Genomic DNA, 23,779 nt, shown 5'->3' on the forward strand with positions numbered 1-23,779 from the left:
AAATAAAATAAGATAAAACAGACTTTCTGTTAGATGATATTTTTCCTGGATGTTGACCAATGTATATATTCTGAGCATATTAATATTGGTGAAACTAATCTAGTGTGTTTGTTAGGTATATTATTTCCACTATGGACTTACAATGCTTTTCACTACAATAAATTTAACATGGTGACTTAAACTTATGGTAAGCTGAAAATGGTCAACAGTTCTTTCTGTATTTAAATTAAAACTTATTACGTTAACTACCTATTTTTCAGTGAGTGGCATAAGTGCATGTATGAAGAGATGGAAGTAGCACGGAGGAAGTAAGAACAAATTGAAATACTTACTGGAGTGTCAAGGATATGCTCTGAAGTGACCCCTATTTCACTCCTCTGAAACTCAGACCAATATCTACTCACACTTAGCAGGTGTCATTCTTTATTTCAGGCCAACCAACATCTTATCCAGGCCCCCAGAAGTGTTATTTCCTGAATGGGTCACCTCCTGCCTCTCAATAATGTGACTGAATTTATTCTCTTAGGACTCACCCAGAATCCATACTTGCAGAAAATGTTCTTCATTGTGTTTTTGTTCGTTTTCCTGTTTACTGTGCTGGCCAATGTGTTCATTGTCATCACCATCTCCCTCAGCCCCGCGCTCTCTGCGCCCATGTACTTCTTTCTCACTTTCTTGTCCTTCGTGGATGCTTTCTACACCTGTGTCACTACCCCTAAAATGATCATCGACCTGTTGTTTCAGAGGCGAACCATCTCCTTGGGCAGCTGCTTGACCCAGCTCTTTGTGGAACACTTCCTGGGAGGCTCGGAGATCATTCTCCTCATTGTCATGGCCTACGATCGCTACGTGGCCATCTGTAAGCCCCTGCACTACACCACCATCATGCGTCCTGGCCTCTGCCGCCTACTGGTGGTGGTGGCCTGGATTGGGGGGATCGTGCATGCCACGGTGCAGATTCTTTTCATGGTCAACCTGCCTTTCTGTGGTCCCAACGTCATTGACCATTTCATGTGTGATCTCTTCCCACTGCTGAAACTGGCCTGTCGGGACACCTACATGCTGGGGATGGTGGTGGCGGCCAACAGTGGGGCCATGTGCTTGCTTATTTTTACCATGCTACTCATTTCCTACGTCGTCATCTTGAGGTCCTTGAAGTCCCATGGCGCTGAAGGCAGGCGCAAAGCCCTCTCTACGTGTATCTCCCACTTCACTGTCGTTGTACTCTTCTTCGTGCCTTGCATCTTCACTTACATGCGTCCGGTGGCCACCTACTCTGTGGACAAATTGGTAACTGTCTTCTTTGCAATCTTTACTCCAATGTTAAATCCTATCATTTACACAGTGAGAAACACAGAGGTCAAAAACGCCATGAAAAACTTGCTGAAGAGAAGAGTAAGTTAGGCTATTCATTGTGGCAAGAAAGTGATGCTATGTGTAAATAGGATTACATGTGTAGCTAACTGTAAAGGAAAATGAACACATTTTGCAAGTTGCTGACCAAAAGAAGCTGAGAAAAGGAGATTTATTGCAAACTTCTTAATGTGTAGACCATCTGCTACATACCCTAGAGAGTTTTTAATATATTTTTACCAAGATTTTAATGTTCATGTGCATTGATTCCTGGGCAAAGGAAAGAACCACTACAAATATTTAGTTCGATAATTCTAGAACATATTTTTCTCCATTCTCTCTACTTCTTACTCAAGTATATCTAACATTTGGATAAAAATGGATTTCCTATAGGATCATAACATTAAAAAAATGCTTAACCTTTGATGGTGTAAAAAGACCTATAGTCATAGGTGGATATATGGGGAATAGACAGTAGGAAGTGATTTCTCCCTCCACTTTGGCACAATGAATCCATAGAAAAAAAAAAGAGAGAGATCACCAAAATGACAGAATAATTGTAACAAATAAATGAAGTATTTTAAAATTGCTCCTCTTTAGCCCCTAATTACTTAAATATCTTTATCTATCTATCTATTTATCTATCTATCTATCTATCTAATTTTGGGGGGTCACACCCAGTGATGCTCAGGGGTTACTCCTGGCTCTACACTTAGGAGTTACTCCTGGCGGTGCTTGGGGGACTATATGGGATGCCGGGGATTGAACACAGGTTGGCTGCTTGCAAGGCAAAAGTCCTACCTACTGCACTATCGCTCTGGCCCCCTAAATATTTCTTAAACACAAATGAGTTTTTTATTTTTTCATTTTCCTTACCAAGATCCATCTGAAGCAAACAGAGTAACATTCTTTTATGTAATCTCAACGAAGAAGCATATGGTAAGATTTTTAAGCTATAACTCCATAGAGTGATATCTTGCTCTCAGAGTGTTTGTGACCACCTACTCCATCCCCATGCCTCCCTTGTTAGCCATTGTCACCCATGTGTCCACAATATTTGTTTATTGACAGTTACAGTTTTGGTGCATACTGTTATGTTTCTTAGCCATCCCATGGGTTCCAGATTATCCACCTATATTTCTGATAGCTATTTATCTATCAAAACTTCTCTTATGTTATTGCCCTAACTTCATTACTTCTCACAAATATCCTTTTAACTGATATTAACCAGTAATCTGTAGTATTTTTCCACATTTTGAGTGGCTGCATTTTAGCTTAAACACGGCAATTTTCAATTCATAAGAAATAGAAACTGGCTGCAAAGTCTGGGCCTAAATAAATAATATAATTAACATTTACTCTATTAAAATAAGAAGATTTGTAATTTCTGGTGAGAACAAAACATTTAAACAGACTAGATTTAATGAAATGTGGTTCATTTTGTCTCAGTAGCTAAGAGTAAGGCAGTGTTAAGGAAAGGTTAAATGTTGGAAAGTGTTCTCAGATTTGAAGAAGAAAACTAAGACCAATGAGAGAGAGGACTCAGTGTAGGTATAACAAGATCAATGAGGCATAAATTATATTGTCAACAGCATCCTTGAGAGGTTTAAGAATTGAAGGAGAAGGGCTAGAATGATAGTATAGCAGGTAGTGTTTACCTTGCAGGTGGCTAACCCAAGTGGAATCCCTGGAACCCTAATTTTTCTCAAGCAACCTCAAGGAGCGATCCCTGAGTGCAGTCAGGAGTAAGCCCTGAGCATAGCCAACTGTGCCTCACCACCCCCTTCCCCCACCCCACCCTCTAAAAAAAATTTATTGAGAAAATGTAAGGTATTCTGATTTCAGTAGATTAAACCTTGCAATTCTGTATCTATTTCTGAGGAATGTTACTGTGTCATCACCAAGTGTATCATGAGGGTAGACTTTCATCTGATTATTTTCAATACTTAAAATAATATGAAGTAATATGCTGACTATTGAAAACCATCTATGATGCATAATATTGACATAATATATTCTTTACATGCTTCAACTTCTTAAACACACCAGCAGGTGTTATTGGCTAGATTTTCACCCCAATTAGGAAAAAAAAATAAGATTCAATGGTTTTAATCAACAGTATTAGTCTTGTAGACTCTAGATCCTCTATCCCCCCAGTATCACATTACAGCTAGCTAGCATAGTATGAACACACAAAAAAGTAAAGAACTTGTAGGATAACATTGGGTTTGTCCTTTCAGCCTTGCTGCAGGGAACTTAGTTTACCTTAAAGCAATGTCCTTTCTGTATGGACACAGGAAGACAGTTAATATTATGCTTTGTAACTTGGGAGCTGATTGACTCCAATAATATTTACTCCTGGGCATCTGCTTTCTCAATTCAGTTGCTCTTAGTTTCTAGCACCCCCTAAGCAGGGTCCTGATGAGGGACGCAATGGACCCAGGGCAAGCTGTGAGCTACCCTGGCATTGAAATGGGTCTGGCCAAAGCGCCAAAATACTTGACTATAAGTTGATAGCATGGTCATAGACAAATGTTGTCATGATCCAAAAGTAACGACGAGACTAGGATGCTGCTAGGAAGACCAGGAAGACTAACCTGGCCTGAGGACTGTGGTCTGGAATGTATAGTGAATGTCCTCAGGAAGAACCAAACTTTAAATCTGGTATATCTCTTACTGTGCTCATACAGAATGGCATTGCTAGAAATATTAGAAGTAAATTTACTATAACTATTTAAGTGGATTAGTAGCTGAGGAAAGAAGAAAGTGACACACCCTGGATGGGATCCCGCCCTTGAGTGGATCTCCTAGTAATCTGGAGCAATATCCTTAGATGAGATTTTTGTTAATCTCCTGGAGTGGTTTTACCCCTCTTTGTTGATTTGTTAATGTTAAACCCACCTTTGTTGGTTTACTTTGTCACTACCCTATGTGATAACTATAAAAGTAAGACTGTAAGAGAAGGGGGGAAGACAGAGAGAGAAGACACAGAAGCAAGGAGAAGACACAAAAGCAGGAGAGAAGACACAGAAGCAAGGGAGAAGACATAGAAGCAGGAGAGAAGACATAGAGACAGAGACAGGTCTGAAGAGACAAGATGAGAGACTATAGAGACAGGGTCAGAGATAGAGAGGCAGACAGAAGAGAGCACAGTGTCACACAGAGAAGCAGAGCACAAGGAGGAGCCATTCCATCCGGTTCATACACAGCAGCTCAAGAGCACTGAACGTGAGTGGAGAGAGAGAGAGAGAGAGAGAGAGAGAGAGAGAGAGAGAGAGAGAGAGCCACCCCGAGAGCCCACGAACAACACATCATCACACATCACCCCTTCTGTGCATGCACTTGCCTTCCATGCAACCAACTCAAATTCCAATTCCCATGACTACATGTGGTCCCCCAAGCAAGCTACCGAGGGCATCCCACCCTCATGGCAGGGCCTGGCAAGATACTTGTGGCATAGTTGATATGCTAAAACTAGGAACAACAAGTCTCACCATGGAGTCATTACTGGTGCCTGTTCGAGCAAATCAATAAACAATGGGGCGACTGTGACAGTGCAGTGCAGTAGCAGTAGTAGTAGTAGTACTGTAGAAAAGGTACTTTCTTTCCTTTAGTTTTTCCTATTTCTTTCCTTTCTAGGTAACTTGCACTTTCTTGATCTCCTTTATATCAAAGAATAAATATTTGCCGATCTAAATCAACAGATTTTTTTATTTATCGTTGGCAGAGAGGGATAAAGTGGGCTCAAGACATGAAATTCAGTAATTAAATTTCAAGGAAAGTGACACATGAATGTAGGAGATGTTTGGAAGAAAAATAAACAACTCATTCATTTAATTAATTTATTTATTTGCTTCTTGGAGGGAAGGTCTCACCCAGCGATGTTCAGGGGTTACTTCTGGCTCTGCACTCAGGAATTACTCCTGGCGTTGCTTGGGGGACCATATGGGATGCCAGGGATTGAACCCGTGCAAGGCAAACTCCCTACCTGCTGTACTATCACTCTGGCCCCAACTCATTCATTTAAAATAAATGTGATAACACTTACCTACATAACAGTAAATATTTTAGACTGCTAAACTAAAGCCATCAGCAGATTATTACTTAATACTACTCAAGTAATGAGGGCAACACCATAAAGAGATAAGTTTTGTTTCCATAGGTATCTCCTCATTGTTTTCCTATGTGTCAGTTTTATTACTTAAGAAATGGCTTTATAGTCAATTAAGTTCAAGATTTTTTAAAATATTTCAGTTATCTAGAAATCCTTTTCAATGTTTACATTATGCCAAAGCATTCTGGGGTTGGATATACAAAGTTGAATTATATACACAACTTTGTGTAGAACCTGGATTTCACTGGGAAAAGAATGATGAGCAGGTAAGCAAATAAAATATAATTGCATTAGTAATGAGCAGTTTAGATTCAATCTGAGAGGACAAAAGAGAATAATTTGCTGCTGAATTGGAGTCATTTTAAGCACAGCTAGAATTATAACTAAGGCCACAGTTAAATGACCATATTATTCTCCTTTCTCTTTTAATAAATCAGTAACTTGAATACATGCCTTTCCACTGGGAATAGGTCATTGAAAGAGCCGATGAGAGAGCCCAAATCGGTAGATATTATTTCATTTCACACAAAACTATAAAGAGAGCTCATATAAACATAAATAGAAGACATATATATGTAGAATGTACAAATGTGATGTTTAAATATTAGAAGGGTAGTATTTAGGGAACAGAGTATTAAAAATGTTGCTGAAGACATAAGTAAGGAAAAACTTCATATGCATTTCATTAGCCTAGGTTTAAATAGGTAAGATGTGGAGTAATTTTAAATGTTAATAAAGATAACTCAAGAACATAGGTTTGTTCATCTTCTGTGGGGATAAGATTCTGTGAAATTTAGATATTGTTAGGATACTTCAAGGTATATGGTAATTGATGTTTTTCATCAGTTGTAATATGGACAATATATTGCAAATGTAAGATATTAATGTTTTTTCTATTAAAGGTAGAAAAGTACAAAAACTATCACTGTATCACTTTGTCACTGTCATCCCATTGATCGTACATCTGCTTGAGTGGGCCCAGTAACGTCTCCATTTGTCCCAATCCTGAGATTTTAGCAGCCTCTCTTTACTCATCCTTCCCAATGGTGCCGCATTAGAGGCTCTTCAGGGTTAGGGGAATGAGACCCATCATTGTTACTGTTTCTGGCAAATGAATACACCACAGGGAGCTTGCTAGGCTCTCCTGTTTGGGCAGGAAACTCTCGGTAGCTTGCCAGGTTCTCTGAGAGGAAGAACTAGGCTATAAGATATCACGCGGATGTGAATGTGGCCGCACGCTTCCAGGAGTTTGATTTTATAGTCTCTGGATGTTGGCCATTGATGAGATTAAACATGCTGAGGACAATTTCTGGGTGTGACTGCCTAGCTACTGGAAATGGGAGATCTGGATAGAAGAGGCCCAGTCCCGATCTGAGCAGCCTTGGAGATCTCAGCCACATACCTGGGTTCCTCTGCCAGTTCCTTCATGGGTGAGGCTTATCCAAGCATGTGGTAGAGAGGGGCCTTGAGAATGGCTGTGACTGGGTTCCAGAGCTCATTAGCTGCCAGAGCTCTGCTTGGGGTGGGGAGAGAAATTCAACCACCCCCTCCGAGGGGCCCTGGTGAAGACAGCCAGGCTGGTGGGGGGTAGTGGGGAGGCAAGAGTCTCTGCCACTGCGATCATTGATGGTGAAGAATGGGCACTGGTGGAGGGATTGGTACTAGATCATTGTATGACTGAAACACAAGCATGGAAGTTTGTAAGTCTGTAACTGTACCTCACAGTGATTCACTAATAAAAAATAAATAAAAAAGGAGGGAGAAGGGCACCAGACTCCCACCATAAAGACTATAATGCAACATATTTCTAAATTAAATATATCTCATTTAAGAATATCAAATATTATTATAATATGAGAAAGAAACGAGTTCTTATTTTTTCTGGCAGAGATACATTTTAAAATCCTTAATTGTGGAAAGCATGCTATACCTAGAGTGACATAATTGCAATAAAGGTAATAAAATATGAGGTAGTAAAATATACCATTTGGTTTAGAATGGTTCTGAACATTTATTTACTTGCTAAGGGGCCAAGAACAAGATGTATTGACTAATTTCAAGTATGTTATTTTTAAGTATGTTGTCAGACAGTTGAAACACTGCTTGAAGAGCGAGGTTTATTGTGTGTGGAAAATATATAAAATAAAAATAACGGAACGTTAATAATATTAATAAGAGTAAGTGCTAATTTTATAGGGAATGTGCTGACCCTTCCCAAATCCCTGCCCCCATGGGACTTTGAATGTTATGCCCAGGAGTTGTCTCCAGCAACTACTTAAGCTCATTAATGACCGTGATCTAGAGACACACAATAGAACCTTGGAACTAAGCAGCTTGCTGCAGAGAAGCCTGTGACTTTGCACCAGGCCGACTTCACCCCGGCGCCTCAGAAGGGAGCTGGTGTTGTCCCTCCACCTGCCCCCTTCCAGACCCAATGAAAAGCCCAGGAACATGGGATTAGTGATGTCAAACTCCTGGCCCCCATGGGATAGGGGATGAGTTGGCCCTTGGCATCTCCCCACCCCCGTGGGATCCTGGAGGTCACACCCACAAACTGCCTCTGGCTGCTACTTAAGCTCATTAATGGCCATGATGTAGAGACACAAAAAGATCCCAGAACTGAGCAGCTCACGGCAGAGATATCTCCAGACTCTTCTAAAATTTCAGACATCTAGGAGCGCTCAGATGCTCTCGAGGCCATGTGACATCCTGTGTTAGTCATAGTCGGCAATACAAACAAATTATTTAGCATCTGCCTGTTCGGCAGGTTTGAGTGGTGGTGGGAAATTTGAAATAATGGTGATGGGAAGGTGTGATGGTGATGGGAATGAAATATTGAATGTAATCCATTATTGTGAACAACTTTATGAAAATAAAAAAGAATAAGTGCTTTTATAAATCAAGAAATTTATTTTAAAGATTCAATTAATTTCATTAAAACTAAGGCCAGAAATTAAAATATATTTAGAACATTAATATATATATATATACATATATATATGTGTGTGTGTGTGTGTGTGCTTTTTCTGTTTAATTACTTTTTTTTTTTTTGCTTTTTGGGGTCACATCCAGCGATGCTCAGGGGTTACTCCTGGCTCTGCTCTGCAGTCAGGAATTGCTCCTAGAGGTGTTCAGGGGACCATATGGGATGCAGGGGGTCAAACCCGGGTCAGGCACATGCAAGACAAATGCCCTAATTGCTGTGCTAGCATAGCACCTTGCATGTGCCCGACCTGAGTTCGATTCCTCCTTTTCTCTTGGAGAGCCTTGCAAACTACCGAGAATATCCCACCCTCACAGCAGAGCCTGGCACTTTACTTGTGGCATACTCGATATGCCAAAAACAGTAACAAGAAGTCTCACAATGGAGATGTTACTGGTGCCTGCTTGAGCAAATCGATGAACAATGGGATGACAGTGCTATAGTGCTATTATGTGTGTGTATGTGTGTGTGTGTGTATGGTTGTGTGTGTATAACATATTTAAACACAATCTTGTTGACAATCTAAAGGTAAGGGATCTATTTCAAAATGGTCTGTTTTGGCATTAATATCCTTCACTGGTAATGCAAATAGGAAGGCTATTCTAAGCTATTTGTACTTATAAAATAATTTAATCTTTTTGATAACCTTTGGAATAGGGAACATTAATTTCTTATTTCATAAGGACGAAAACTAGGACCCATAGAGAATGATTAGCATATACTAAGTACTCATAAGGAAGGATTACCATAGTTTAGAAAAATCAGAAATTTTACACAAATGTCTTTTAGAGTGTAGCACTTACCTAACTGTTAAGTTTAATTTAGTTAGCATTAACTAACTGAATCCAGCCTAGCTAAGCATGAGTTATGCAAGGTGCCTCATACTAGGGAGAGCAGGCATACTTATGACTAAACTTTTTCAGACCCAAAATATATTGAGTATTGTAACGTTTAATAAACACCTAAACTATAGTTTAAGATACTGTTAAAGCCCAATACAATAAGCTGATCATGTTTTGTATAAACTGAAAAAATAAAATCAACTCTGGGGGCCAGAGAGAGTGTACAGTGTCCTTGCTTTGCATGTAACTGATATTGGTCCCAGTTGACACTGTTTCAATTCCCAGCACAGCATGTGGTCCCCTTGCCCTACCAAAAGAGATCTCTAAGCACTAGCCCTGAGCACAAATTTCTTGCCTTATCCGTACATCAGAAAATGTCAATAACTAATGTTTTTGTTGGAAAATGTTTGTGGGACTTGAATGATAGAGCAGGGGATAATGCACTTGCCTTGTACTATACTGACCCAGGTTTGATCCTCAGCATCCCATACAGTGCTCCCAAGCCAACAGCAGGAGTGGTCACTAGGCACGGAATTATGAATAATCCCCAAGTACTGCCAGGTGTGACTCAAAAACAAAAACATAAACAAAACCACCAGAAAAAATTGTGAGGTTAACATTGCCATTAAAAAATGGATTGAGGGGCTGGAGCGATAGCACAGTGGGTAGAGCGTTTGCCTTGCACGTGGCCGACATGGTTTCGATCCCCAGCATCCCATATGCTCCCCCAAGCACTGCCAGGAGTAATTCCTGAGTGCAAAGCCAGGAGTAACCCCTGAGCCCTGAGCATTGCTGGGTGTGATCCAAAAAGCAAAAAAAAAAATAGATTGAAACATTAGATTTGTGATTGCTTTATTTTTGAAGAGTTTTGAAAGTTAGGTTGATACCCAAAGAAACTGTCTAGATGTAGATCTAACTATGTTCACTTTTTTAACCCTTGACATTTACTACCACAGTATTAGACAGATGGAATCATGTGCTCTTGTACATAACATAGACTTGAGAAAACTATAACCTCAATATATGCTGAGAACTAAGGTTGATTCATATGAAGAGTGTCAATCCAGAATGTCATGGTAATAAATTTTGATATATACAGATAGTTAAAAGGGAATTTAATATATACAGATAGTTAAATAGCGAATTCCTAGGTTTCAAGAATGAGCAGAACATTATATTGCACTCAAAGCAAAGAATTTATATATTTTTTTCATTATTTTTAAAAGCAAGCTGGATTCTTGAACTTTGGTATTGTTTACTTGATTTCATGTCAGTAATGTCTGCTCTGATTTTTATAATTTACTTTCCCTTATATACTTTAAGATTCATATTTTTGTTCATTTTGTATTTTATCAAGTTGTACAATGAGGACATTGATTTGAGTTATTTTTTCGTTCCTGACATAAGCCTATATTTCTATATATTTTCTTTACTACTGATTTTTCTCTGCCTCATATATTCTGATACTTTGTGCATTTATTCTCATTTGTTTTGAAAAATATTTTTATTCTTGGATTTTCTCTTTGATTCATTTGTCATTTAGCAGTGTCTTAATCAGTTTCAAAACTCTGAAGCTTTTCCCAGCTTTGTTCTAATTCATTTCTATCTTCATGGCATTGTAGTCTGAAAGAAACTCAATATGATTTATATTTTTGTGATTTTTCTAGTTATTTTAGTTCTTTCCCAGAATGTGAAAAATCCTGGAAAAAATGTTATTCAATGTCTAAGGTGTGATAGAACGTTCTAGGGACTAGTAAGTTATACAAAATTGAATAATACAGCATGTTATTTGTATGAAACTTGAATTTCACTTGGAAAAGGATGGTAAGCAGGTTAACCAACAAAACTATAATTGTATTAGTACAATGTAATCTGAGAATATTTATTGATAAGGTATGAAAGAAAACTTTGGACATCCTCTGTTTATTATTTGAAGCACACTAGAATTTTAGTTGCATCTAAGTTTAAGGAACCGCATACGCCCTTCCTCTCTTACTTTGATAAATAAAAACTTTAATAAGTACATTTCCACTAGGTGAAAAATGATTTCTTCAGAGACTAAAGTACAAAGAAAGCTCATATGTGTGTGTGTACTTCTATAGCCTATGTCTAAAGAGATAATAATGTGGAGTAATTTAAAACATTAACAGAGACTGCTTGAATAAAAATTTGATTTATCTCCTGTGTCGATGATATCACAATTGAGACTCTCAGGAGACTTCCTAGGTTATTCGGTTAACTATGTTGCTGAACCAATTGTGAACTGATAATACATTGTGAATGTATGCCATTGATATTTTAACTATTAGTGGTCAGTAAAGAATGACTATAATCTCTATGATTTAGAAACGGAATATCTTATGTTTCACAATGCTAATAATTATTACATAAAAATAATTGAGTCCTTATACTTTCTGTCAGTGTTATATTTTCAAAGTCTAATATGAAAAGTGAGCTATAACTAGAAGTGACACAATTTTAATAGTAGTATTAATATATAAGGAGAGCACCAAACCAGATGATTAAATAATTCTATCCTGTTACCATGTGATCAAGAGAAGTTGATTTCTCTCTTGTATGTTATCAGACAGTTGGGTTATTGTGTGATTTTTGTTATTTGTGAGTGAATGGATTTGTGAAGTAAATATTTGATAACTGAAGTCATGTTTATGACACCTAAGATTTGGTTTCAGTAAGGATGTACACCCAGAAAAAAGGCATCACTGCAGGATTGGATAACAAATCACAAATATGGTAATTAGCTCCTCAGTCAGTTATATGGGAACCTCCAGGGAAGCAGTTGGAATGATGCAAGTGTACACGTTCAAAAATTCTGTGTCACTATGGCCTCTTTTAGCCCAGGTCTATTACCCAGAGGACATTTCTTTTAATGATGTTTCCTTGATATGTGTTTTAGAAAGTACCTACAAAAAAGATCTAAACAGAGCCAGACCATTCAGATCTCCAGGAATGATTCTATCAACTGCCAACAAGCTGCTAACATTAGGTAGTGTTTTCTGTTTAGAATAAAATTTAAATTTAATTGATAACCAAAGTGATGAATTCTATTTAAAGTCTTATACACATAGAGAATAGTTTTAAATATTTAAATGTTTCTTTATACTGACTAGAAATTGTGACCCTTTGGATATCATTCTCCATCTAGTGATTGGACAACAGCTGATTCCCGGAATGGGTTTGATTTGTGTTCCTCCAAATTTGGATTCAGAATCGGCTATTTTGTAGATGAAAAATCATGTGGTATATCCTGGATGGGGCCAGACCTTCGATAGCCTGACATGATTCTAGAATTTTATTTTGACCAGCTCTGATCTTTTCTTAGTCGAAATAACAGGTAATTGTGTTTGTAGGTTTTATAAATGATATTATTTTTACTTTTAGAAGTACTTTAAAAGCGCATTACTATGAATGTGTAGTACTATGGATGTTTTCAAAATAATCAAATCCTCTATAGATATGCTTAATTCCAGTTTACTTAAAATGTGTCCATTATTCATAGATTTTATCTGTGTGCAAAATTGTGGTCTCAATATGGAAAACTTAAACTATCAGAAAATTTAGCTTTATACTAACCTCTTTTACCAAATTAGCAATGATAAATTTGTCAACCTTTTGAACTCTATCCATTACTGTCAGGCACGAGAGTTTATATTTTAAAGATATACACTCTGGAAAGAGAAAGAAGGGATTAGACTGTATGAATGAGGTAGATTAAGGAAGGTTTTATATCTTCATGAAACTCTCTTTCCTAGCGTTTGTGTGCATCTTTGTGTGTGTGTGTGTGCGCGCGTGCGCACAAGACTATGCATATATAAAGAGATACTTTTATATGTATATATTAGATGCCTCAACTTTTCTCTTGAATTAACTTCCTGTGAATTTCTTTTTGCTTATCATACCTGAGGACTTATGGGGTTTTAGAGGAAAGTGACTGAGGTGTTTGCCTTGCAAGCGACTGATACAGATTGAATTCCCGGCGTTACACATGATCCCCTGGCCAGGAGTGATACCTGAACTCAGAGCCAAGAGTAAGCCCTGACTGACGTTGGGTGATTGTCCCTCCCCCCCCCCCAAAGAATATATGGGGTTTTATATTTCCAGTCTATGATTTAAAGGTACTTCAAATATTTGACTTTCATTTTTAATGAAAGATGACTTGAATTTTAAGTGTATTTCTTTCACTGTAAAAAATTCATTTGTTAGCAGCTCTCTGTGCGGATAGTGATGTTACTAGCTTTGAGGGTCATGCAGATTATTTGCTTAGGAAAGAAAGCCTGTTTCGTGAAACAATTGATCTTTGCTTTCTGAAATATAGTCATTGTATAAAAGTGATAATGTAGTACTTTCATGTTTATTCGTGTTTCAAGGAAATAAGTATAAGTTTAGAATTAAAAAATTCTCTTTAAATCCAGAATGTAGAGATATGTAGCACTCATTATACAGAGAAATATGTACTGTCTAGGTGGTAATTAGGTTATTGAAGAAGTGTAAATCTTCATTTTGTATGAGAAATCTTTTGAGCAAGAGTATTTTATAGGAACACTGGAATAATAAGGCAATATTACAAAGAAATAATAGGTAGTCATTATTCAATCCTGATCTAGAAGATCCCTGATTGGTTCAGTTTTTAAAATTGGCTAAGTTTGTCTAGAAATAGAAAAGGTAAAGAAAAAGGATATTAAGTGGGATCAATGAACCTGGATTCCACAGAAATAAAGGTAGGTTCAGACATTGATTCTGTGGCAGGATCCCAGGTTCAGTGTAGTTTTATTTGGATAAATTGATGTAATGAACTAAATTCATGGCAGAGCCTGGCAAGCTACCCGTGACATACTTGATGTGCCCAAAACAGGAACAACTCATTCCCCTGCTCCTGAAAGAGCCCCCAATATGCCATCGGGCTAAAGTGTTACGTGACAGGGTTAAATGGATATATTACTGGCACCCGCTTGAGCAAATCGGTGAATAACGGGATGACAGTGATACAGTGATACAGAGAATGGACTAAATTGAATACTATGAATTGTATGTGCAAAACACAATATTAAAAATTTTGTGGAAAGTAAATAACAACTCTTAGGCATTCACAAAAGGAGTAAAAGCAATCTGATGTTTAGAAGATAGAGAAGATAATTGAATTGTTACCAATATTTAATTCTTAATGATAGCAAATAACTGGAATGTTGGTGAGAAAAAGAGCAATGATGAGGGAACAAGGAGAGATTGTAAGGAGTTTATTGATAACACATAGAAAAAGGAAAGGCAAGGAGTAAGTAAGACATTATAGGAAGAAAAACAATCATGATGAACACTTGAATATGGCTATGTAGAAATTTCTGTCCATTATTTTCTTTGTTTCACACCAAGTATTGTGAAGCAGAGAATAAGAATGTTTGGAGTGGTTGTAGGAATGGGAAGTCAGTCGCCCATCCAATGAGTTTAATCATAGTTTCCTTGAAAGGGTTGTACAGTTATAAAAATCCCAAGCCTTATTTACTATCTCATAGTCATAAAAAAGCACTAATTCCTAATGTGTTTTTAGGTAAAATTAGAAGAGAACAATTGTAAAGTTCCTGGTAGCAAATCATCAAATATTGACTTGACACATACAGTCCCTGCCACTACATTGTTTTATTTATTTATTTTTAATTTGAAGGTTATATGGTCAATAAATGGCCTAACGTCAGTGAAGTATGTTCACTTTTTACTTTATGGTTCTTTCCACCGTATCATAGAAATGTGTGGGGCATAATGCTAAAAGAGGATGACATGCTAATAGATGAGATGAATTCTTATAGAAAGAATTTTAAAAATTAGCTTGAGAACCTGATATATGTGCTAGTAGACAAAAGCTAACTGTGATAGATACCTGCATTTCAAGGCAGAAGGAGAATTGTCACCTATTTAACTATATTTTTCAAAGAACTTTTTTTTAATACTTATATAAACTTAAAAAAATTGAATCACCATGAGATCACAGTTACAAAGTTGTATATGTTTGGGTGAAAGAGAGTATTTTGAGTCATAATATATTTCAGGGAAATCTGATTAAGAACTGAAAAATTTATTGTAGATAAGAGTCAGGCTGTTGTTCTAGGAAGAGAAATCCTCCCTAAGAGTTCTGCTTTGACTCTACCTAGTTTTTCTCTCATTTATTCCAACTACCTCACACCTCAGCAGTGGAAACTGTAAGCCTAGTGGCATCAATAAAAGAGGTCAGAGAGATAAAACGGAGTAAAACCCATATATCTTGACTTCAACGAATATTTTCCCCCTAATATAGTAGTTTTAATAAAGATCTTTCATTTTGTGGTAGTCTAAGTTGTGGATTTTTAGTGTCCTCACATTTGTGTCTATGCCATAATAGGAAGCATACTTGTAAGACTGAGGTGTTTTTTTTTTTTTTTTTTGCTTTTTGGTTCACAACTGGCAATGTACAGGGGTTACTCCTGGTTCTTCACTCAGGATTTACCCCTGGCAGTGCTCAGGGGACCATATGGGATGCTGGGAATTGAACCTGGTGTTAGTCACATGCTAGGCAAACGCTCTACCCGCTGTGCTATCGCTCCAGATCCAAAGACTGATTCTTGTATAGAAACATTTCTCTCCAATAACACAGGATTGAAATGTGCAGGTCCAGTGGTACAAGATCTTCTAGTGTCTCAAGCAATGAGAATTAGAACAAAAAGTAAGTTATACACTGCTGAGAGAGATTGATGTGTTCAGTAAAACTAAATTATTGTCAGGATTCAGTTGTCATCTGCTTGCTAGATCACCATTGCAAAACAATTTCCCTTAGAGAATGTAGGACTGTAAAAAATATCCAACAAAGTGATTACTAATTAGAAATAATATTTATTTTGTGTCTTTTCCAGCTGAAGACAATTACATGAACAGATGGTAAATGGGGAATCCAAACAATGTGACTGAATTCATTCTTTTAGGCGTTACAAGGAACCCAGAACTTCGAAAAGTATTGTCTGTTGTATTTTTGATCATGTATTTGTTCACAGTTGTGGGAAATGTACTCATTGTGGTAACCATGATCACAAGTCAGAGTCTGAGATCACCTATGTATTTTTTCCTTACTTCCTTGTCCCTTATGGATGTGACCTACTCTTCTGTTGTTGCTCCCAAGATAATCGTGGACTGCCTCTCCGAGCACGCGACCATCTCTTTCAATGGCTGCATGACTCAGCTCTTTACAGAACACTTCTTTGGTGGTGTGGGGATTATCCTTCTCACTGTGATGGCCTATGACCGCTACGTGGCCATCTGCAAGCCCCTGCACTACACGACCACCATGAGTCCTCGGGTGTGCCACATACTGCTGGCAGGGGCGTATTTAGGGGGGGCCATGCATGCTACAATACAACTTTTATTCATGTATCAATTACCTTTCTGTGGTCCCAATGTCATTGATAACTTTGGATGTGATTTGTTCCAATTGATGAAACTGGCTTGTATGGACACTCACAGAGTAGGGCTTTTGGTCATTCTCAACAGTGGGGTGATGTGTATGGTCATCTTCTTGATTCTAATTACCTCCTACACAGTCATCCTCTGCTCCCTGAAGTCTTACAGCTCAGAGGCTCGGCGGAAAGCCCTGTCCACCTGTGGCTCCCATATCACCGTGGTTGTCTTGTTTTTTGTTCCTTGTATATTCTTGTATGTGAGACCTGTGACCATTTACCCCATAGACAAGGCAATGGGCGTGTCCTTCACAGTTGTCACACCCATGTTAAATCCCCTGATTTATACCTTGAGAAACTCAGAAGTGAAAAATGCCATTAGGAAACTGTGGATGAAAAAGGGACCATAGGTAGGCAGTAGTCTAGACTCTGAGCAAATCCTTCTCAAAAGGAGAAGGACCTCTTGTCCTCTCATTTATTACAACTTATTGTGTGCACTGAAGTTAGTAATGTTTATTTAAAAAACATTCAAGTCAGTTTCATTTATTATAAGCAATTGATTACTTCGCCAACACGCATTTTAATCTTTTTCACTGTTTTAAATAAGGCTCTGGCTACACTTTAATTTTGTTAAATTGGTCTCAGATATTTTATATCCTTTCCAGGTTAGACCTTCTATTTGTTCTTACTTTACCAACTATTGGAATTCTAATACCCAGAGATCTTATTTGGCTTATTCCATATAGATTTTACTCTTTCCAAATGAAACTCTACCTCCACAGACAATTATTTACTAATGACTTTATTTTGCTATTTCTCTCAATTATTCTCCAAATATTTATTCAGCTATAACCTTAAGATTCTTGATTTTAAATTATATGTAATTATTCCTTGAGTTTTCTTTTCTCTGCCCTATAAGAGTGTAATTTTGCAAAGTTTGGGTTTATTTTTATATACTCATGCTGTTGTTAAAACTCTGCCTATCATTGCTTAAGTACAATAAATATTATTGAATAAATTTAATCTAAAATTTTTTCTAAAAATTTTATGTTGAATTTTATAATTAGCCAAAAAGCATGGACAAATACATACTTTAGGAGATTAAAAATTTTCCAAGTTATCTGTTGCCATATACACCTTTTGTAAAACTTTAGCATATTTTAATCTTATACTTGTAGCTTTTTATTTAGTATAAATGGTCACATATCACCAGAATTCTTACATTATTCATGCTTTTGATAGCACAGCTCGTAGGGCACTTGCCTTGAACGTGGCCGACCCAGGTTTGATTCCTGTGTCCCTCTCTGAGAGCCCAGCAAGCTATAGAGAGTATCCAGCCTGCATAGCTACCCATAGCGTATTCAATATGCCCAAAACAGTAAAAACAAGTCTCAAATCAGAGCTGTTACTGGTGCCCATTGGAACAAATCGATGAACAATGGGATGACAGTGATAGAGTGAGAGTGATAAACAAAATAATATTTTTGATGAATTCAAGATATATTAGAATATAGTGTCTAACTATATATAATATTTATTATATGTATATATACATGTATATATATATATATATATATATATATATATATATATATATATAGTGTCTCTTGCCCACATGCCTGGTTGTCTTCCCCGGGGCCCCATGGAGGGGATGGGCTCCAGCTTTCCTCCCTATCTTGAGCAGAGAGCTCGATGGGATAACATACACCTGGGTTCCTCTGCTGGTATCTTCATGCGTGAAGCTTGTCCGAACGTGTGAAGAGGGGTCTTGAGCATGGCTGTGGCTGGGTTCTGGAGCTCGTCAGCCGCTGGGACTGTGCTTGGGGAGGGGAGGAAATTCAACCACTCCCTCTGAGGGACCCCGGTGAAGACAGCCACGCACGGGGGTAAGAGACTCTGCCACTGCGATCATTGGTGGTGGAAAATGGGCACTGCTGGAGGGGTGGGGACTTGATCATTGTATGACTGAAACGCAAGCACGGAAGTTTGTAAGTAAGTAAATGTACCTCACAGTGACTGACTAATAAAAAATAAATAAAAAAGGAGGGAGAAGGGCAGTAAGACTGGACTCCAGCCATAAAGACTATAACGCAAAATATTTCTAAATTAAATATATCTCATTTAAGAAAATCAATTATTGTTATAATATGAGAAAGAAATGAATTCTTATTTTTCTGGCAGAGATACATTTTTAAATCCTTCATTATGGAAAACATGCTATGCCTAGAGTGACACAATTGCAATAATGGTAGCAAAATATGAGGTAGTAAATTATAACAGATTAGGTTTAGAATGGTTCTGAAAATTTTGCTTGCTAAGAGGCCAAGAACAAGATGTATTGACTAATTTCATGTATGTTATTTCAAGTATGTTGTCAGACAGTTGGAACACTGCTCGAAGAGGGAGGTTTTTTGTGTGTGGAAAATGCATAAGAAAAATAATGGAATGTTAATAATGTTAATAAGAATAAGTGGTTTTATAGGGATGGGCTGACCCTCCCCATCTCCCTGCCCCCATGGGTCCTTGGATGTTATGCTCACAAGTTGTCTCCAGTGACTACTTATGCTCAGTAGGCTATGATATAGGGACACACAATAGAATCTTAGAACTAAGCAGCTTGCCGCAGAGAAGCCTCTGGAATTTGCCTCAGAAGGGAGCTGGTGTTGTCCCTCCACCTGCCCCCTCGGAATCCTGGAGGCTGCCATCTTCCAGACCCAATGAAAAGCCCAGGAACATGGGATTAGTGATGTCAAACTCCTGGCCCCCATGGGATAGGGGATGAGTTGGCCCTTCGCATCTCCCCACCCCCGTGGGATCCTGGAGGTCACACCCACAAACTGCCTCTGGCTGCTACTTAAGCTCACTAATGGCCATGATGTAGAGACCCAAAAAGATCTCAGAACTGAGCAGCTCACGGCAGAGATATCTCCAGACTCTTCTAAAATTTCAGACATCTACAAGCGCTCAGATGCTCTCGAGGCCATGTGACATCCTGTGTTAGTCAGAGCCGGCAATACAAACAAATTATTCAGCATCTGCCTGTTTGGCAGGTTTGAGTGGTGGTGGGAAATTTGAAATAATGGTGGTGGGAAGGTGTGATGGTGGTGGGAATGAAATAGTGAACAGAATTCATCATTGTGAACAACTTTATGAAAATAAAAAAAGAATAAGTGCTTTTATAAATCAAGAAATGTACTTTAAAGATTCAATTCATTTCATTAAAACTAAGCCAGAAATTAAAATATATTTAGAACATTAATATACATATGTATGTGTGTGCTTTTTTCCTTTTAATTACTTTTTTTTTTGCTTTTTGGGTCACATCCGGCGATGCTCAGGGGTTACTCCTGGCTCTGCAGTCAGGAAATGCTCCTTACAGTGTTCAGGGGACCATTTGGGATGCCGGGGATCAAAACCAGGTCAGGCACATGCAAGATAAATGCCCTACTCGCTGTGTTAGCACAGCACCTTGCACACGCCCGACCTGAGTTTGATTCCTTCTTTTCTCTTGGAGAGGCTTGCAAACTACCGAGACTATCCCACCCTCACAGCAGAGCCTGGCACTTTACTTGTGGCATACTCGATATGCCAAAAACAGTAACAAGAAGTCTCACAATGGAGATGTTACTGGTGCCTGCTTGAGCAAATCGATAAACAATGGGATGACAATGCTATAGTGCTATTATGTGTGTGTGTGTATGTGTGTGTGTGTATGGTTGTGTGTGTATAACATATTTAAACACAATCTTGTTGACAATCTAAAGGTAAGGGATCTATTTTAAAATGTTCTGTTTTGGCATTAATATCCTTCACTGGTAATGCAAATAGGAAGGCTATTCTAAGCTATTTGTACTTATAAAATAATTTAATATTTTTGATAACCGTTGGAATAGGGAACATTAATTTCTTATTTCATAAGGACGAAAACTAGGACCCATAGAGAATGATTAGCATATACTAAGTACTCATAAGGAAGGATTACCATAGTTTAGAAAAATCAGAAATTTTACACAAATGTCTTTTAGAGTGTAGGACTTACCTAACTGTTAAGTTTAATTTAGTTTAATTTAGTTAGCATTAACTAACTGAATCCAGCCTAGCTAAGCATGAGTTATGCAAGGTGCCTCATACTAGGGATAGCAGGCATACTTATGACTAAACTTTTTCAGACCCAAAATATATTGAGTATTGTAACATTTAATAAACACCTAAACTATAGTTTAAGATACTGTTAAAGCCCAATACAATAAGCTGATCATGTTTTGTATAAACTGAAAAAATAAAATCAACTCTGGGGACCAGAGAGAGTGTACACTGTCCTTGCTTTGCATGTAACTGATATTGGTCCCAGTTGACACTGTTTCAATTCCCAGTACAGCATGTGGTCCCCTTGCCCTACCAGAAGAGATCTCTAAGCACTAGCCCTGAGCACAAATTTCTTGCCTTATCCGTACATCAGAAAATGCCAATAACTAATGTTTTTGTTGGAAAATGTTTGTGGGACTTGAATGATAGAGCAGGGGATAATGCACTTGCCTTGTACTATACTGACCCAGGTTTGATCCTCAGCATCCCATACAGTGCTCCAGAGCCAACAGCAGGAGTGGTCACTAAGCACGGAATCATGAATAATCCCCGAGTACTGCCAGGTGTGACTCAAAAACAAAAACATAAACAAAACCACTAGAAAAAATTGTGAGGTTAACATTGCCATTAAAAAACGGTTTGAGGGGCTGGAGCGATAGCACAGTGGGTAGGGCGTTTGCCTTGCACGTGGCCGACATGGGTTCGATCCCCAGCATCCCATATGCTCCCCCAAGCACTGCCAGGAGCAATTCCTGAGTGCAAAGCCAGGAGTAACCCCTGAGCATCGCTGGGTGTGATCCAAAAAGCAAAAAAAAAAAAATGGATTGAAACATTAGATTTGTGATTGCTTTATTTTTGAAGAGTTTTGAAAGTTAGGTTGATACCCAAAGAAACTGTCTAGATGTAGATCTAACTATGTTCACTTTTTTAACCCTTGACATTTACTACCACAGTATTAGACAGATGGAATCATGTGCTCTTGTACATAACATAGACTTGAGAAACCTATAACCTCAATATATGCTGAGAACTAAGGTTGATTCATATGAAGAGTGTCAATCCAGAATGTCATGGTAATAAATTTTGATATATACAGATAGTTAAAAGGGAATTTAATATATACAGATTGTTAAATAGCGAATTCCTAGGTTTCAAGAATGAGCAGAACATTATATTGCACTCAAAGCAAAGAATTTATATATTTTTTTCATTATTTTTAAAAGCAAGCTGGATTCTTGAACTTTGGTATTGTTTACTTGATTTCATGTCAGTAATGTCTGCTCTGATTTTTATTATTTACTTTCCCTTATATACTTTAAGATTCATGTTTTTGTTCATTTTGTATTTTATCAAGTTGTACAATGAGGACATTGATTTGAGTTATTTTTTCGTTCCTGACATAAGCCTATATTTCTATATATTTTCTTTACTACTGATTTTTCTCTGCCTCATATATTCTGATACTTTGTGCATTTATTCTCATTTGTTTTGAAAAATATTTTTATTCTTGGATTTTCTCTTTGATTCATTTGTCATTTAGCAGTGTCTTAATCAGTTTCAAAACTCTGAAGCTTTTCCCAGCTTTGTTCTAATTCATTTCTATCTTCATAGCATTGTAGTCTGAAAGAAACTCAATATGATTTATAGTTTTGTGATTTTTCTAGTTATTTTAGTTCTTTCCCAGAATGTGAAAAATCCTGGAAAAATGTTATTCAATGTCTAAGGTGTGATAGAACGTTCTAGGGACTAGTAAGTTATACAAAATTGAATAATACAGCATGTTATTTGTATGAAACTTGAATTTCACTTGGAAAAGGATGTTAAGCAGGTTAACCAACAAAACTATAATTGTATTAGTACAATGAAATCTGAGAATATTTATTTATAAGTTATGAAAGAAAACTTTGGACATCCTCTGTTTATTATTTGTTAGCACACTAGAATTTTAGTTGCATCTAAGTTTAAGGAACCGCATACGCCCTTCCTCTCTTACTTTGATAAATAAAAACTTTAATAAGTACATTTCCACTAGGTGAAAAATGATTTCTTCAGAGACTAAAGTACAAAGAAAGCTCATATGTGTGTGTGTACTTCTATAGCCTATGTCTAAAGAGATAATAATGTGGAGTAATTTAAAACATTAACAGAGACTGCTTGAATAAAAATTTGATTTATCTCCTGTGTCGATGATATCACAATTGAGACTCTCAGGAGACTTCCTAGGTTATTCGGTTAACTATGTTGCTGAACCAATTGTGAACTGATAATACATTGTGAATGTATGCCATTGATATTTTAACTATTAGTGGTCAGTAAAGAATGACTATAATCTCTATGATTTAGAAACGGAATATCTTATGTTTCACAATGCTGATAATTATTACATAAAAATAATTGAGACCTTATACTTTCTGTCAGTGTTATATTTTCAAAGTCTTATATGAAAAGTGAGCTATAACTAGAAGTGACACAATTTTAATAGTAGTATTAATATATAAGGAGAGCACCAAACCAGATGATTAAATAATTCTATCCTGTTACCATGTGATCAAGAGAAGTTGATTTCTCTCTTGTATGTTATCAGACAGTTGGGTTATTGTGTGATTTTTGTTATTTGTGAGTGAATGGATTTGTGAAGTAAATATTTGATAACTGAAGTCATGTTTATGACACCTAAGATTTGGTTTCAGTAAGGATGTACACCCAGAAAACAGGCATCACTGCAGGATTGGAAAACAAATCACAAATATGGTAATTAGCTCCTCAGTCAGTTATATGGGAACCTCCAGGGAAGCAGTTGGAATGATGCAAGTGTACACGTTCAAAAATTCTGTGTCACTATGGCCTCTTTTAGCCCAGGTCTATTACCCAGAGGACATTTCTTTTAATGATGTTTCCTTGATATGTGTTTTAGAAAGTACCTACAAAAAAGATCTAAACAGAGCCAGACCATTCAGATCTCCAGGAA

General features: G+C 37.4%; 2 protein-coding genes across 2 annotated transcripts; both read left to right on the top strand.

Annotated features, from left to right (window-relative positions):
• The first annotated feature begins 477 nt into the window (after positions 1-477).
• LOC101538861 (olfactory receptor 140-like) lies at positions 478-1,404 on the top strand. Its single transcript, XM_004621918.1, has one exon. It carries the CDS (start codon positions 478-480, stop codon positions 1,402-1,404), a length of 927 nt encoding a protein of 308 aa, XP_004621975.1.
• Positions 1,405-16,217: 14,813 nt separating this feature from the next.
• On the top strand, positions 16,218-17,135 carry LOC129405738 (olfactory receptor 4C6-like). Its single transcript, XM_055142962.1, has one exon. The coding sequence runs from the start codon at positions 16,218-16,220 to the stop codon at positions 17,133-17,135; it is 918 nt and encodes a 305-aa protein (XP_054998937.1).
• The last annotated feature ends 6,644 nt before the right edge of the window (positions 17,136-23,779 follow it).

The sequence above is a fragment of the Sorex araneus genome, chromosome 6 (assembly GCF_027595985.1).
Source record: "Sorex araneus isolate mSorAra2 chromosome 6, mSorAra2.pri, whole genome shotgun sequence".
Classification (NCBI taxonomy): Eukaryota; Metazoa; Chordata; class Mammalia; order Eulipotyphla; family Soricidae; genus Sorex; species Sorex araneus.

Coding starts and splice junctions, on each gene's coding strand:
- LOC129405738 (XM_055142962.1), top strand. CDS start 16,218: ATGGGGAATCCAAACAATGTGACTGAATTCATTCTTTTAGGCGTTACA.
- LOC101538861 (XM_004621918.1), top strand. CDS start 478: ATGGGTCACCTCCTGCCTCTCAATAATGTGACTGAATTTATTCTCTTA.